The 11,447-nt window shown below is 41.2% G+C and overlaps 1 protein-coding gene across 1 annotated transcript; it reads left to right on the top strand.

The window, feature by feature from the left end:
* Window positions 1-7,738: 7,738 nt before the first annotated feature.
* Window positions 7,739-11,148, top strand: CCR4 (C-C motif chemokine receptor 4). The gene is made up of 2 exons (XM_082045147.1): window positions 7,739-7,860; window positions 9,113-11,148. Exon 2 carries the CDS (start codon window positions 9,129-9,131, stop codon window positions 10,203-10,205), a length of 1,077 nt encoding a protein of 358 aa, XP_081901273.1. The 5' UTR covers window positions 7,739-7,860; window positions 9,113-9,128; the 3' UTR covers window positions 10,206-11,148.
* The last annotated feature ends 299 nt before the right edge of the window (window positions 11,149-11,447 follow it).

Genomic DNA, 11,447 nt, shown 5'->3' with positions numbered 1-11,447 from the left:
CTGGTTCAGGGTTGTCTGAAGTTTTAAGGTTAAATTTCACAGATAAGCTATTTATAGATGCACTGGTTATGGGTTCAGTTTGGCCATTTCCATTTTGTCTTTATCACCTTTGCGTGGTCCTTCACTGAGATCTCACAGGTAGTACAAAACTCTTGTCCTAGCAGGACACTGTTGCCAACAAGTCGCGTCCAGGCAAGTCCCAAACATAGAAGAGTTTCAAAAAATCATAGAATGTTAGGGATTCGAAGGGACCTCGAAAGATCATCTAGTCCAATCCCCCCTGCCGGAGCAGGAACACCTAGATGAGGCTACACAAAAAATCAGTTACCAGCTTTATTCTTGTCAAATAAAAATTATAGAAGTTGCAGTATCTCTGCCCACCTTTGCTTTTGCAGCTCCTAGCTGGTAACACTCTTCTTCTGCCCATGCATGGGGTTGTGCTTTACCTAAGGCCATTTACATACCACTTCCAAAATGGCCACATTTTCATGGTGAACAAAATGTCGTCTGTATTAAGGTTGTGTCTGTATTAATGTTGTCTGTACCCGGTCCTGCTCAAAGATTCACTGTTTACACTTCAGTTTATTAAGTCTGTAAGATACCCAGAACTCTAACGTAAACCTGTGAATCCAGAGTTAATATTTTGAAATTCAAATCCGGTAATTGAAGCTAAAATTAAGAACAATTTATATGTATTAAAGGATGGCTTCAGACATGTCACATACATGCAGCTTCTGTTGAAGGTGGTAATAATTCTGCTGCCATTGTTACTAGGAACTTCCTAATTTACTTGGTAACTACTGTAAAAGTTTGGTTTTCAACACATATACACCCAAACCTCAAGACTTGCATTTTGCAGTGTTAGTATTAACGCATTGTTTTTAAAGCGGAAAAAATATCCACCAGCTTCTCCTCTATAATTTTGTTTGTTGCACTAATATTCAATACACAAATATCAATAGTTAATATACTGTATTTTATATTCCTCTCCCTAAAGAAATACTGTAAGACAGCTCTCAGTGTATACAGGGCAAAGGGGTTGCTTGTGAATAACAGTTTGTATTCACCAGATTTCCAGCTGTGATCCTTCAGTCAGTAGGAAGCAGCACATGAACTTTACATCACTGAAGGCAGAGGTTAGGGAACGGGATAGGGAACAGAAGCAAGAACCACAGGCACAGCTTTTTCACTATGATGTCGTTACCCACTTGCCAACTGCAGCTGTAACTGGAGCAGTCTGTCTTCCACCCCACACAGATTTTAAGTCTCTGATAAGTTTTATGCATTTGTCACTGCTCCATATTCAGCTGCAGCCCAACAGCCTGGCTACATATAGACCTGTATGTCCGGATATGCAGGCAACTGAAAGAAGCTGCATTTCCTCCACAAGAAGTTTGCATTTAGCCCATAAATGCTACATTTCCCACATTAAAATTAAACCCAGCAGCACTGTAGCACAAAGGAAAGGCTGCACAGTTCACAATGGCCATAATTTGCAGGGCACATTAGAGGACACCAAAGAAGCTGATGAAGCGGAACAGAAGATTGCTCCAGGCATCTGCTGTCAAGATAGTTCCCTCTAGTGCCAGACACATGCTGCTATTTCTATGTGCAATTTCTATTCGCTTCACCAGCGCAGTTCCTTACATGTAAGAACTGCTTGAAACCCCGCAGTTTCACTTATTTTTCTGGGGTCCAACCAGATAGGAGCAAATTTGAAGGACATGGTATGTCTAAGAGGCACCTGGAGCAGGTTTTTGCACCACCTTTGTCCACAGCCCTTTGTCATTCCCTTTGCTCCAGGCAATTGCTGAGCAACATAGACCCCAACTTGGAGCACATGGAAATGGGGAGCATTTCCCACTGGAAGGGCCTCAAGCAACAGTTCCTAATGACCTAAAACCACACAGGGATGATGAATTGGGTAAGCATGCACAAGAATAACTTTTTCAACACTTCCTGCGGATGTCTTACTAGACTTCCATATATATTAGTAGATGAAGGAGCTTTACCAACACATTTTCTTTGCCTTAGAAGGAAGGTGTCTGAGGAAGGTAAAAGCTGAGTTTGTCTGTTTTGTATATGGCAATATTAAAGATGGTCATCTGACCTGGTCGGAACGCCCAATTAGCTTCAGAGCCCCTCTCCAGCGACATTTTGCTTTATTGTAGCCCCTCCTCCCCTTGGGGTCTTATCTTAGGATACAGGTGTCTTTGTACTGCTGACAACCAATTTTTCTGAGGGAGCTCTCATTGGAATCATTAAGGCTTACCATCCCTTGGTTTCTTGTTCAGTTCCTTCTTCTCAGATCTGTCCTCCTGGTAGGTCAGTTTTCAGGAGGCTGCAATGCAAGGGAAGGACAAAACACAAGCTACTATGAAGACAATACTCAATGCACAGGCCAGAATTTACAGGTCAGGTCAGATTCAGAAAAGGCAAATGTAGGCAGTGGCACACAACGTTTTTCACAAGGATAACAGCACCCGGGCCAAGTATTTCCAGAGTCACCATAACCTCTCACTGTCCCTGTAACCATCCTTGCTCATGCAGGACTCTCCGCCCCAAGCTCACTCCATCATTTCTTCTGCCCATCTTTAGTGTCAATGCTTTCTTCGCAGTTCCACCAGAGGGTGCTATTATTAAAGGCAGACTTTAAAGTCATACATGGTAAAGTAGGACACTGGAGTTCACCAACAATTCAGAAAACACATCAAAATATCTTGGGAACCACAAAGAACAGAGAAATTCCCCAGTGAAAACCTTTTATTGTTGCTCTTGCAGTTTTATTTCGGTGCCCTGAGTGGTTTCGCCTGCTACTAAAAGTAAACTGAATATTACGTAAGTTGTCTGTACAAGTTGTCTTAAAAGGACTTGCAGTGAAACAGTTTTTACCTCGTGATGACAGAGTTCTTGGGTCTTCGCAAACACAGAAAGATTAGTAATTTATAAGAGCAAGTATAGGTTCCCTCTCAGTCTTGATCCTCTGCAAATACTTTGGTTTTTCTAACTAGCTTCCTTTTCATTACAACTGCCATCTGAGGAACATTGCAGGAGAAACTGTGAAGATATTTGTTGTGTAGATGTTTAGAATAAGGCCACCAGTAATTTAATGAGCTTTTGAAAACTACCAACAACTACAGTGTTTGAGACTTAGAGGTGCTACCACAAACCAAACAAAAACCAAAGACTCTATGCCAGAATCCCGTAATTCCTCTGTATCTACACTTGCAATAAACATGAAACAAACTGGCATGAGGGGATCTCTGCTATTCACCACTGCCTTGTCTTTGTTTTTCTTCAGAGAGACCAGCCTTTAGCAGGGACATCATAGTGATGGTTAGGTGATGGCTGGGAACTTAAAAAAGAAAAATTATATCTCAGGTATCAACGGTTCCTCAGAGTGGAAACAACTCAGATTTGTCATCTTCCTGTAGAAACAACTTGGGAACATTTGATAGATCACTGAACAAGACAAAGAAATCGCCTCATGATGTCATTTCACATTAAGAAAAATACAACTCGTGTTTTTCGTCAGTGGTTTTTATTTTAACTAAAATTTAGCATACAAAATGACTGTGTCTGACATGTTTGAGGTTTGAAGTTTCAGTTCTTCTTTAGGAGGAGTTCTGAATATAGCAGCTTTGCAAGCACAGAGAATGGAAAGAAAGCAAATTAAGCTGACGATAATGAAGGCAGATACCATTCACAGAATTGCCAGAGGACACAAAGAGCAGAATACATAGGACTGGACCACTCAAAGAAAAAAAATCTGTGGAGAACTGCAACTCAACATTGTTGAGCAAGGAAAACATGTTTGGGGCTTAAATCTTTTGTTTGTCAGCACAAGCAGTTGTCCTAGGCAATGAGAATTTGTAAGTTCAAAAATGCTGAGGTAAATTATGAGTGTGAATTACCTGAGACAACAGTGTAGACAGTGGTTGTCTCTAAAACTAGGAAATTAATCCATTTTCCTTTTTTTGTTTCTCTATCAGATTACTGAAGTTTTACTCATGCATGGGGAATTTACAATTATGAGGAAGAGAACTGCACAATGGCACGACCACTTTGCTAACGAGCAAAGATTGGAACTACAGATGTATAAACTGTGATTCAAGTTCACTTGAATTGCAAAAGAAGAACTGCATGAGGCCTGAGCACACAAGAAGGGGTTGAGGGCCTGATGGAGAGGACAGCTTGTTGAGAAAGGTGATCACTTGTCCAGCTGTGACTCTGGTGGCCTGGATCCTGCGCTGATCCACACAATCAGTCAAAATACTGACTTTTGCAACAGTTGGCTATCTTTAGTTACCGTTATCTGCCTCTCCCCTGAGGCAGTCTCTTCTGGATGGGGGTTTCTCCAATAAACACCTCAGAGTTATCTATCCACGGCCAACACTGATTTCAGAGGGAATGGGTGATGCAGTGGTATATCATTGGTGAGTATCTCACAGCCCAGCCAGCAAGTTGGATAAATGTGTATCTCCAGTTCTTCCTTGGGCAAGACTCTCATGCATCCTGTAAAATGGCAAGTTAATGATAAGACTTTCTGTAAAAGGTAGGAGTGGCTGAAACAATCTTTTGGCAAGAAGCAAGGTTTTAATGGTTTGGGTTGTTCTGCGTTTTACTTCTATTTAGTTCCTTTCTGTGGGTTTTTATGTTCCCCCCCTTCCCCATACCATATAAAAGGTTAATCTCCTCCCAGCCAGACTAATCAGGTTTGGTCCACTTCTCTGCACTCTTGTGATTTATTTGGTCAGTGCCATATACCTGATACCATCTAGTAAAGAGGTAAGAGTTCTTTCTTTTCCCTCTCCTTTGGCAGCCTGTGAGTTTTACAGCAACATCCTCTACATCTCATTGAGATCCTTTCCTGCTGTTCTCTCAACCTCGCTGTCTCCTGCCATCTCCCTTTTGATATTCTCTGCCAGGTTCTTCTCTGAGGAGGAGCTGAGAGAAAAAAACCTGTCATGTTACATGGGAACTTCAGAGTTCTTCCACGATGGACTAAAGTTACACTAAGTCCCTTTCACTCTTTTTCTCTTTAAGCCATTGCAGGACCTTCACTCACACCACCTTTCATCCATTTTCTGCAGCATCTCATTTGCTCAGAGATTTCTTATTTCTTTTTTGGTCTTCCCTGCAGTTTTCTTCACAGGCTCTCCCAGGGACTCTTTTCATTTGTAGGCCATCAGAAGGTGTTTCAGGGTCCATTTTTGTCCTCTTGCTTTGCATGAACCGGCAATATATTTTTTTTTAGCTTCATTTTCTGGAGCTCACACATCCTAAGTTTTCATCATCTGTAGCCACAACCATTCTTCTTTCTTTCTGTGGCTGAGCATTCCTCTTCTTGCAGACACGCTCTTGCTCAAAGTCTCCTCACAAAGACCCCATGTGCTGACATGGCATGAGATGCATTGGTGTGGCAGGCTTCATGAACACAACCGCTGCTTTGCGAGATGCTGTGGTCCAGCCATTTTCCCTCACCTCACCACAGCCACACATGCCTGCCCTGACAAGAAGCCTTTACTGCACTACTCCTGTGGTGGCAACAGCCCAGCCTTTCATACGAGGCAGCGAGCAGGTACAGAAAGCTGCTTAGGAAGCAGTTGCTACGTGAAAGTCTTTCTTCCAAAGAAGGACTGGGCAAAAGACAATAGGCCAGATAAGTCCTTTCTTCAGGTCAGTACCGTATGGTATTCATAAGGCTGCAGACTTGGTCCCTGGTAACATTATGATGGAAAGATCGGAAGCATATTTGAAGCGTCGCATCTGTGCTAAGGATAGGTTGACAGACCTCGAAGGGTTCCTGGTAGTGGGAAATCATCCCTTAAACAAGAAAGGTTCTTACGTGCTAGAAGATAGATTGTATCTGGATTCAGTTCTATTCACTACTTCATCTGGAAATCAAGAAAAATCACCACTGATTAAATTCAAAGGAGACACCTAGTTTGATGGAATAGAAAATAATGAGTGGGCATGAGAAAGGCATGCAGATGCATGGTGGTTTATTGAGGCACAAGCATCACAGGCAAAAGTAAGAAAGAACAATGTCTACGGAGCAAGAGGTGCGCTTTTTTTTTTTCCTGAAAAGCAGGTGCTTAAAGAAAGATTTTATGCTGTTATTATTGTGGGTGAAGACCTGAACTTATGCCCCTAATGCAACAACATGTCAGAGAGCAGATGAGACTCTTAAGTGGAAAAAAGAGCAGCAAGAGGAACAGCTTCTAGTTTCTGTGAGCAGAGCTGGTGAAACTGGTACCACAGTGTTGCCTGCTCATCTGGTGTTCACATCTTCAAAGGACTGCTAGTAAACTGAAGAGAAGGTATACATGATCTGCAGAGCAATAACCTGCACCAGAGGAACATCTCCCAGTGACAGATTTTAAAATGTCCACAGATGCAGGTCACAAAAGACAACTGAGGAGCTACTTCCCATACGAGTACTTTATTCCAGCAAAACATGAAACCAGCGGAGCCCACATCTTATACTGTCCTCACATCAAGCTTTCCTGGAAGGAAAAGTTCAGCCAAATGTAAGTTATTGGGCAGAGTAACAATGTTAGAGGCACATAGGAGAGGAGCAAACAGGATAACTGAAAAAAAAAGCTGTACCTGTGTCTGGAATAATGCAAGATGACGACCTAGAAGACCTATCACTTCTCTTGGACTGGGAATTATTATCCTTCCTACCCTCCCAACCACCTTCTGCAGCTTTCTTGTTTCTGCTTCTCACTGTGACTCTTCAGTTTCTCTTGCTAAGAAGCAAGCAGCCTCTCCTGTTGAGAAGTGGCTCTTACTTCTGCTTGGGTGACTTTTTTGGGACAGAGAGGAGAACAGCACTTGCCAGCTGCTGGCACAGCTGTTCTGCTGGCAGTACTCAAAACCATCCCATTTGACTAGCACACACCCTCTGTGCTTTCTTCCCCATTCCCAGGATCCCCCAAAAGACAGATAGGGTCCACCACACTCTCAGGAGAAACTCATAGAAGCTGCTGAGCTTCCTGCTGTGATAAGAACCATGGTAAACCTCCACACCCTCTGCCCTTACACCACACACTCATGCGCACATCCTACTTCTTATTTTATATTTTGGCCACTATTATCATTTGTGCCAGGTCAGTGGTATGAGGTAGACTTGCTGTATTTTAAACCCCTTTATGGGAGACATCAAGTAAAAATGTAGAGTGAATTAACATGCCTTCATTTCTTTTCTTAGCAAGGTAAGTTAAGAGTTAGGAAGATCAAAGAACAATGAATAAAAGGACCCATCCCTACACTAAATCTATGTAACTCTTTTCTTCTACAATTACATAGTGTAACTTGCAAAATTAGTTATCTGGCAGAGAGGGACTAGAAACACACCTCCCACACACCCAAGTACCTTCCTCCTCTATGCTCACTATAGATGATCCTGTGATAATTTATTTCTGAGATTAAGATACATTTTACAAGCCATAAGAAAGGACAAGGTTTCTGTTGAATGATGGCTGCTTAGTGACATCTACTTTTAATGATTATTGGGTAAGATGAAGCCACTTTAACTCAGTAATCGGGTTCTCAGTGGAAACTTTGCATTTCCTTACACATTATAAGATGTGTATAATTCTGTTTCTGAGTTTAAGGGACCATATCTCTGAAGAGCACTGAGGAGAGAAGCACTTGTGATAAAATCTGTAAGGAAGTACGAAGTTTCCGTTAAGAGACACAGCTACCTAGTGACATCTGCTTTTTTGCAGCTGTTGGATATCGCTGTGTAGGCAGCACCTCCCGGACAGAGCTACCTGGTGAGAAGCAAGTGATTCTGCACCCTGAGAGCGAAGAAGCTTCTTCACATTAGCTGAGAAGAAAGGAGAAGAAAAGGTAAAAGTCACAAAATGCAGTTGCTGAAACGATTGTATATAATATACACTCACCATGTGTATGACTGTAATGCTTTTTTAATTTACTTTTTGTTGGTGCTCGGGTAATTTTTAAAGTAGTTTTAAGAACTCTTGAATCATCAGAAGTGGGTGTATGCATGTTACGCGAGCATATACTTCTAGCTTGAAATATTTAAGTATATTATGCTGAACCTAGATTAGATTCAGGTGTGTCTAGGTGTGAGTCAGGTATGTGCAGTTGTTGCAAAGCTGTCACCCCTAGACCATTGGCATCAAGCACTTTTGTCCCTGTGACTTGTAATTCAGATTAAACTCCTCTTCGTGTATAACAGAACTGTAGGCTGGAGAGGTATCATGCCTGGGACTACACACAGCAGGGGTCAGGTTAATGATAATCAATGTTTGTCATTATTCAGCAGCAACATACAATGCAAAGACAAATAAAGCAATGATGCTCCCTTTTCTTCTGCTGTTCATTCATTAAAAAAGAAAAAAAAAAAACAAAGGGGAAGGACATAACTCAGGCTTAGAAAAATTCTGGCATTTTAGGCTAAAAAATTATGCATGCTGTGATGTGAATAACACACAGAGTAATACATCAACAATACATCAACAATATATTTGCACTGTGTCCAAGTTACTTACCTTGAAGTAACATTGCTTAAAACTCTGCCTCTGCCTGTTAGAAAAGAACATACGTACGAAAATGGCAAATTCCTGTTATTCATTTAGCCACTGAAGACAGCACTTACTGAAAACTCACGCCAGCTTTCAGTAAGTAATTTAATTAGAAAGAAGGGTCAGATGCATTTTTGTTACCGTCTTCTTATGTTGATGCTTGCCTGATTGGAAAGGTGGCTGAAATCCTGAACTGCCATGAATAGTGGTGTTGCTTTTTACTTTATTGCACATAGGATTTATCCCTCTCTGATTTACTGTCTGTGGACCATTCCTATTTGCTTTCCTCTCTGCCATTTGAACAGTGTTCTTTGTGCTTGACATCCAAGTTGCGCAGTGTTGCAAGGACTAAAGACATGCATGTGAAGGACAGTACATTTTGCACGTCTGCATATGCATCCCATAATGCTTACATAGTGTTTAAGAACCTGTAATGAACAGTCTGCTGAAAATGCAAGTCAGTCATCGCTAGTGATTCAGGCTTGCAGAGTAACCACACAGTTGGTCTTCATACACTGAAAGTCACTGACATTTTTATACTCTTTCCTTCTCAGGAACTGGGGAAAAAACATGAGTTCTTCAAGTACAGAGTCCTTTGAAGTTGAAAGCTCAACCTTATATGACTATTACGAAAACTATAATGATGCTCCAAAACCATGCAGTAAGGAAAGCGTCAAGAGGTTTGCTGCCTCCTTCCTACCTGTTCTGTACACCCTGGTGTTCCTGATCGGGCTGATGGGAAACATTCTGGTCATTGTAGTCCTCTTCAAATACAAGAGGCTGAAGAGCATGACTGACGTCTACCTGCTAAACCTCGCCATCTCAGATTTGCTCTTTGTTTTATCCTTGCCGTTTTGGTCTTATTTCACAGTAGACCAATGGGTTTTTGGAACTTCCTGGTGTAAAATCATTTCATGGATCTACCTGGTTGGGTTTTACAGTGGGATATTTTTTATTATGCTTATGAGCATAGACAGATACCTGGCAATTGTTCGTGCAGTGTTTTCCCTAAAAGCAAGGACTGCCTTTCATGGCCTGACTACTAGCCTTGTTGTATGGCTAATAGCTCTTTCAGCCTCAGTTCCAGAACTTGTATTTAGAGAATCTTTCAACGAACGTAATTTTACTACCTGCAAGCTGAGATATCCAAGCAACTTCACAACATGGAAACTTTTTTCCACTTTGGAAATCAACATTTTAGGGCTCCTACTCCCTCTAATAGTTATGACATTTTGCTACTCCATGATCATTAAAACATTAGTTCACTGTAGAAACGAGAAAAAGAATAAGGCTGTGAAGATGATCTTTGTTGTCATGATTGTGTTTTTCTTCTTTTGGACCCCCTACAACATTGTTATTTTCTTACAACTGTTGGAAACTACAGGAATCATTAGGGACTGTCAAGTGAGCCGGAATCTGGACTATGCTTTCCAGGTGACGGAAATTCTTGGCCTTTTCCACTGTTGCCTCAATCCAGTCATCTACTTCTTCATGGGGGAAAAATTTAAGAAGTACCTGAAGATGCTCTTTAAGAACTGGTGGTTACCTGGAGATATTTGCAAGTGGTGCGGGGTTCACATCACTTACCACACAGAATCTACCAGTTCTTTCCACACACAATCCACAGGGGATCAAGATGCTCTGTGATGTGTTCCAGACCAACCACTGAACTCGCCGGCCAGCAAACTGACAAAAGCGGGAACTTTGAAAAGCTAAGCAAATGCACATGTTTAACCAGGAGCCAGTGCTAAATAATTACTTCAGCTTTGATTTCTGCCTCCAGAGTTTCAGAATATTGCGACAGAAGGTGTCGTGGATGTGAAAGGTGGGAGATGCACATGCAGGTTTTATCGGCTGCGATTACAAGTCGCTGTCAGATGTAAGAGCAGCCTCAGCTCTCCGCAAAGCCCTGTGCCGTCCTGCTTCTTTTTCACCAGCATCAAGACAGAGATTGGCCTGAATGGAGGGTCAGTAGAGAGGCAGCTGCCTGTCATCAGCACGTGCATCTGGAAAACACCTTCATTTATTCAAGAAGGATGGCTATTATAATATTTTTTTATTATACAGTTGATCTGTGTAGGAGTTTGCTCTGACTCTTAGCAAGCTTTTAACAGTGCCTGCTACTGTTCAATGTTTCATCTCAGGGAGAGGATACTCTCTCTGTCATTAAGAAAAAGGACAAAAAAAATATATTCTTTATGTGCACAAAGACGCAAAGCAACTGCATTACCTTGTCTTATAGACATGATTTCTCTTAGGTATCCAAGCTGTCATATCTGCCCATGTGTAGGTGTATATTTAGGGATTTTTGAATTACTTTATCACTGTAATTCGGGATAGAAATTATGTATTTTAATCAACATAGAAAATGTTTGAAATATTTTTGAATAAAAATGTTTTTAAAAACTTCTTTTCCAGCATGTGTGAATAAATTTGAAGTATCTTGATTAAAAGTGTAGCTTTTACAGTGAATATTCTTTATTCCAAAAGTACTTAACCCCAAGACTCAATTTTCATTCATTGGAGATGTATCTGGCAAAACAAAAGAATATAAAACCAGAGACTGAATAGAAACAAGTCTGTCACAACTTAGAAACCACACAAAGTATCCTAGCATTTGATAACAGAGCAAAATGCAAAGACTCTGATGCCCCAGCAGCCACTCACAGATCTACACGATATTAATCAGAGATCTGGAACATGAAGGAAAGAAGAAGAAACGTAAAAACATCGTTGTGCAATTGTTCTCACCACACTAAATAAGAAACTTAACTGGAAGCTCACCTCGGTGAGACCTCTCTTGTGAAACAAGACGTAAAATAAAAAGCAGCACACTTAAACACTCATGTGCACACATATCCATCATAATTAATTTTGGGAATGTGTCAG

Source organism: Streptopelia decaocto (genome assembly GCF_964273445.1).
Source record: "Streptopelia decaocto genome assembly, chromosome: 2".
NCBI lineage: Eukaryota > Metazoa > Chordata > Aves > Columbiformes > Columbidae > Streptopelia > Streptopelia decaocto.
The sequence above is the reverse complement of the archived record's forward strand: the minus strand, read 5'-3'. Positions and strand labels throughout refer to the sequence as shown.

What these genes read in the sequence shown, in the direction of transcription:
- CCR4 (XM_082045147.1), top strand. Translation starts at nt 9,129, where the DNA reads ATGAGTTCTTCAAGTACAGAGTCCTTTGAAGTTGAAAGCTCAACCTTA.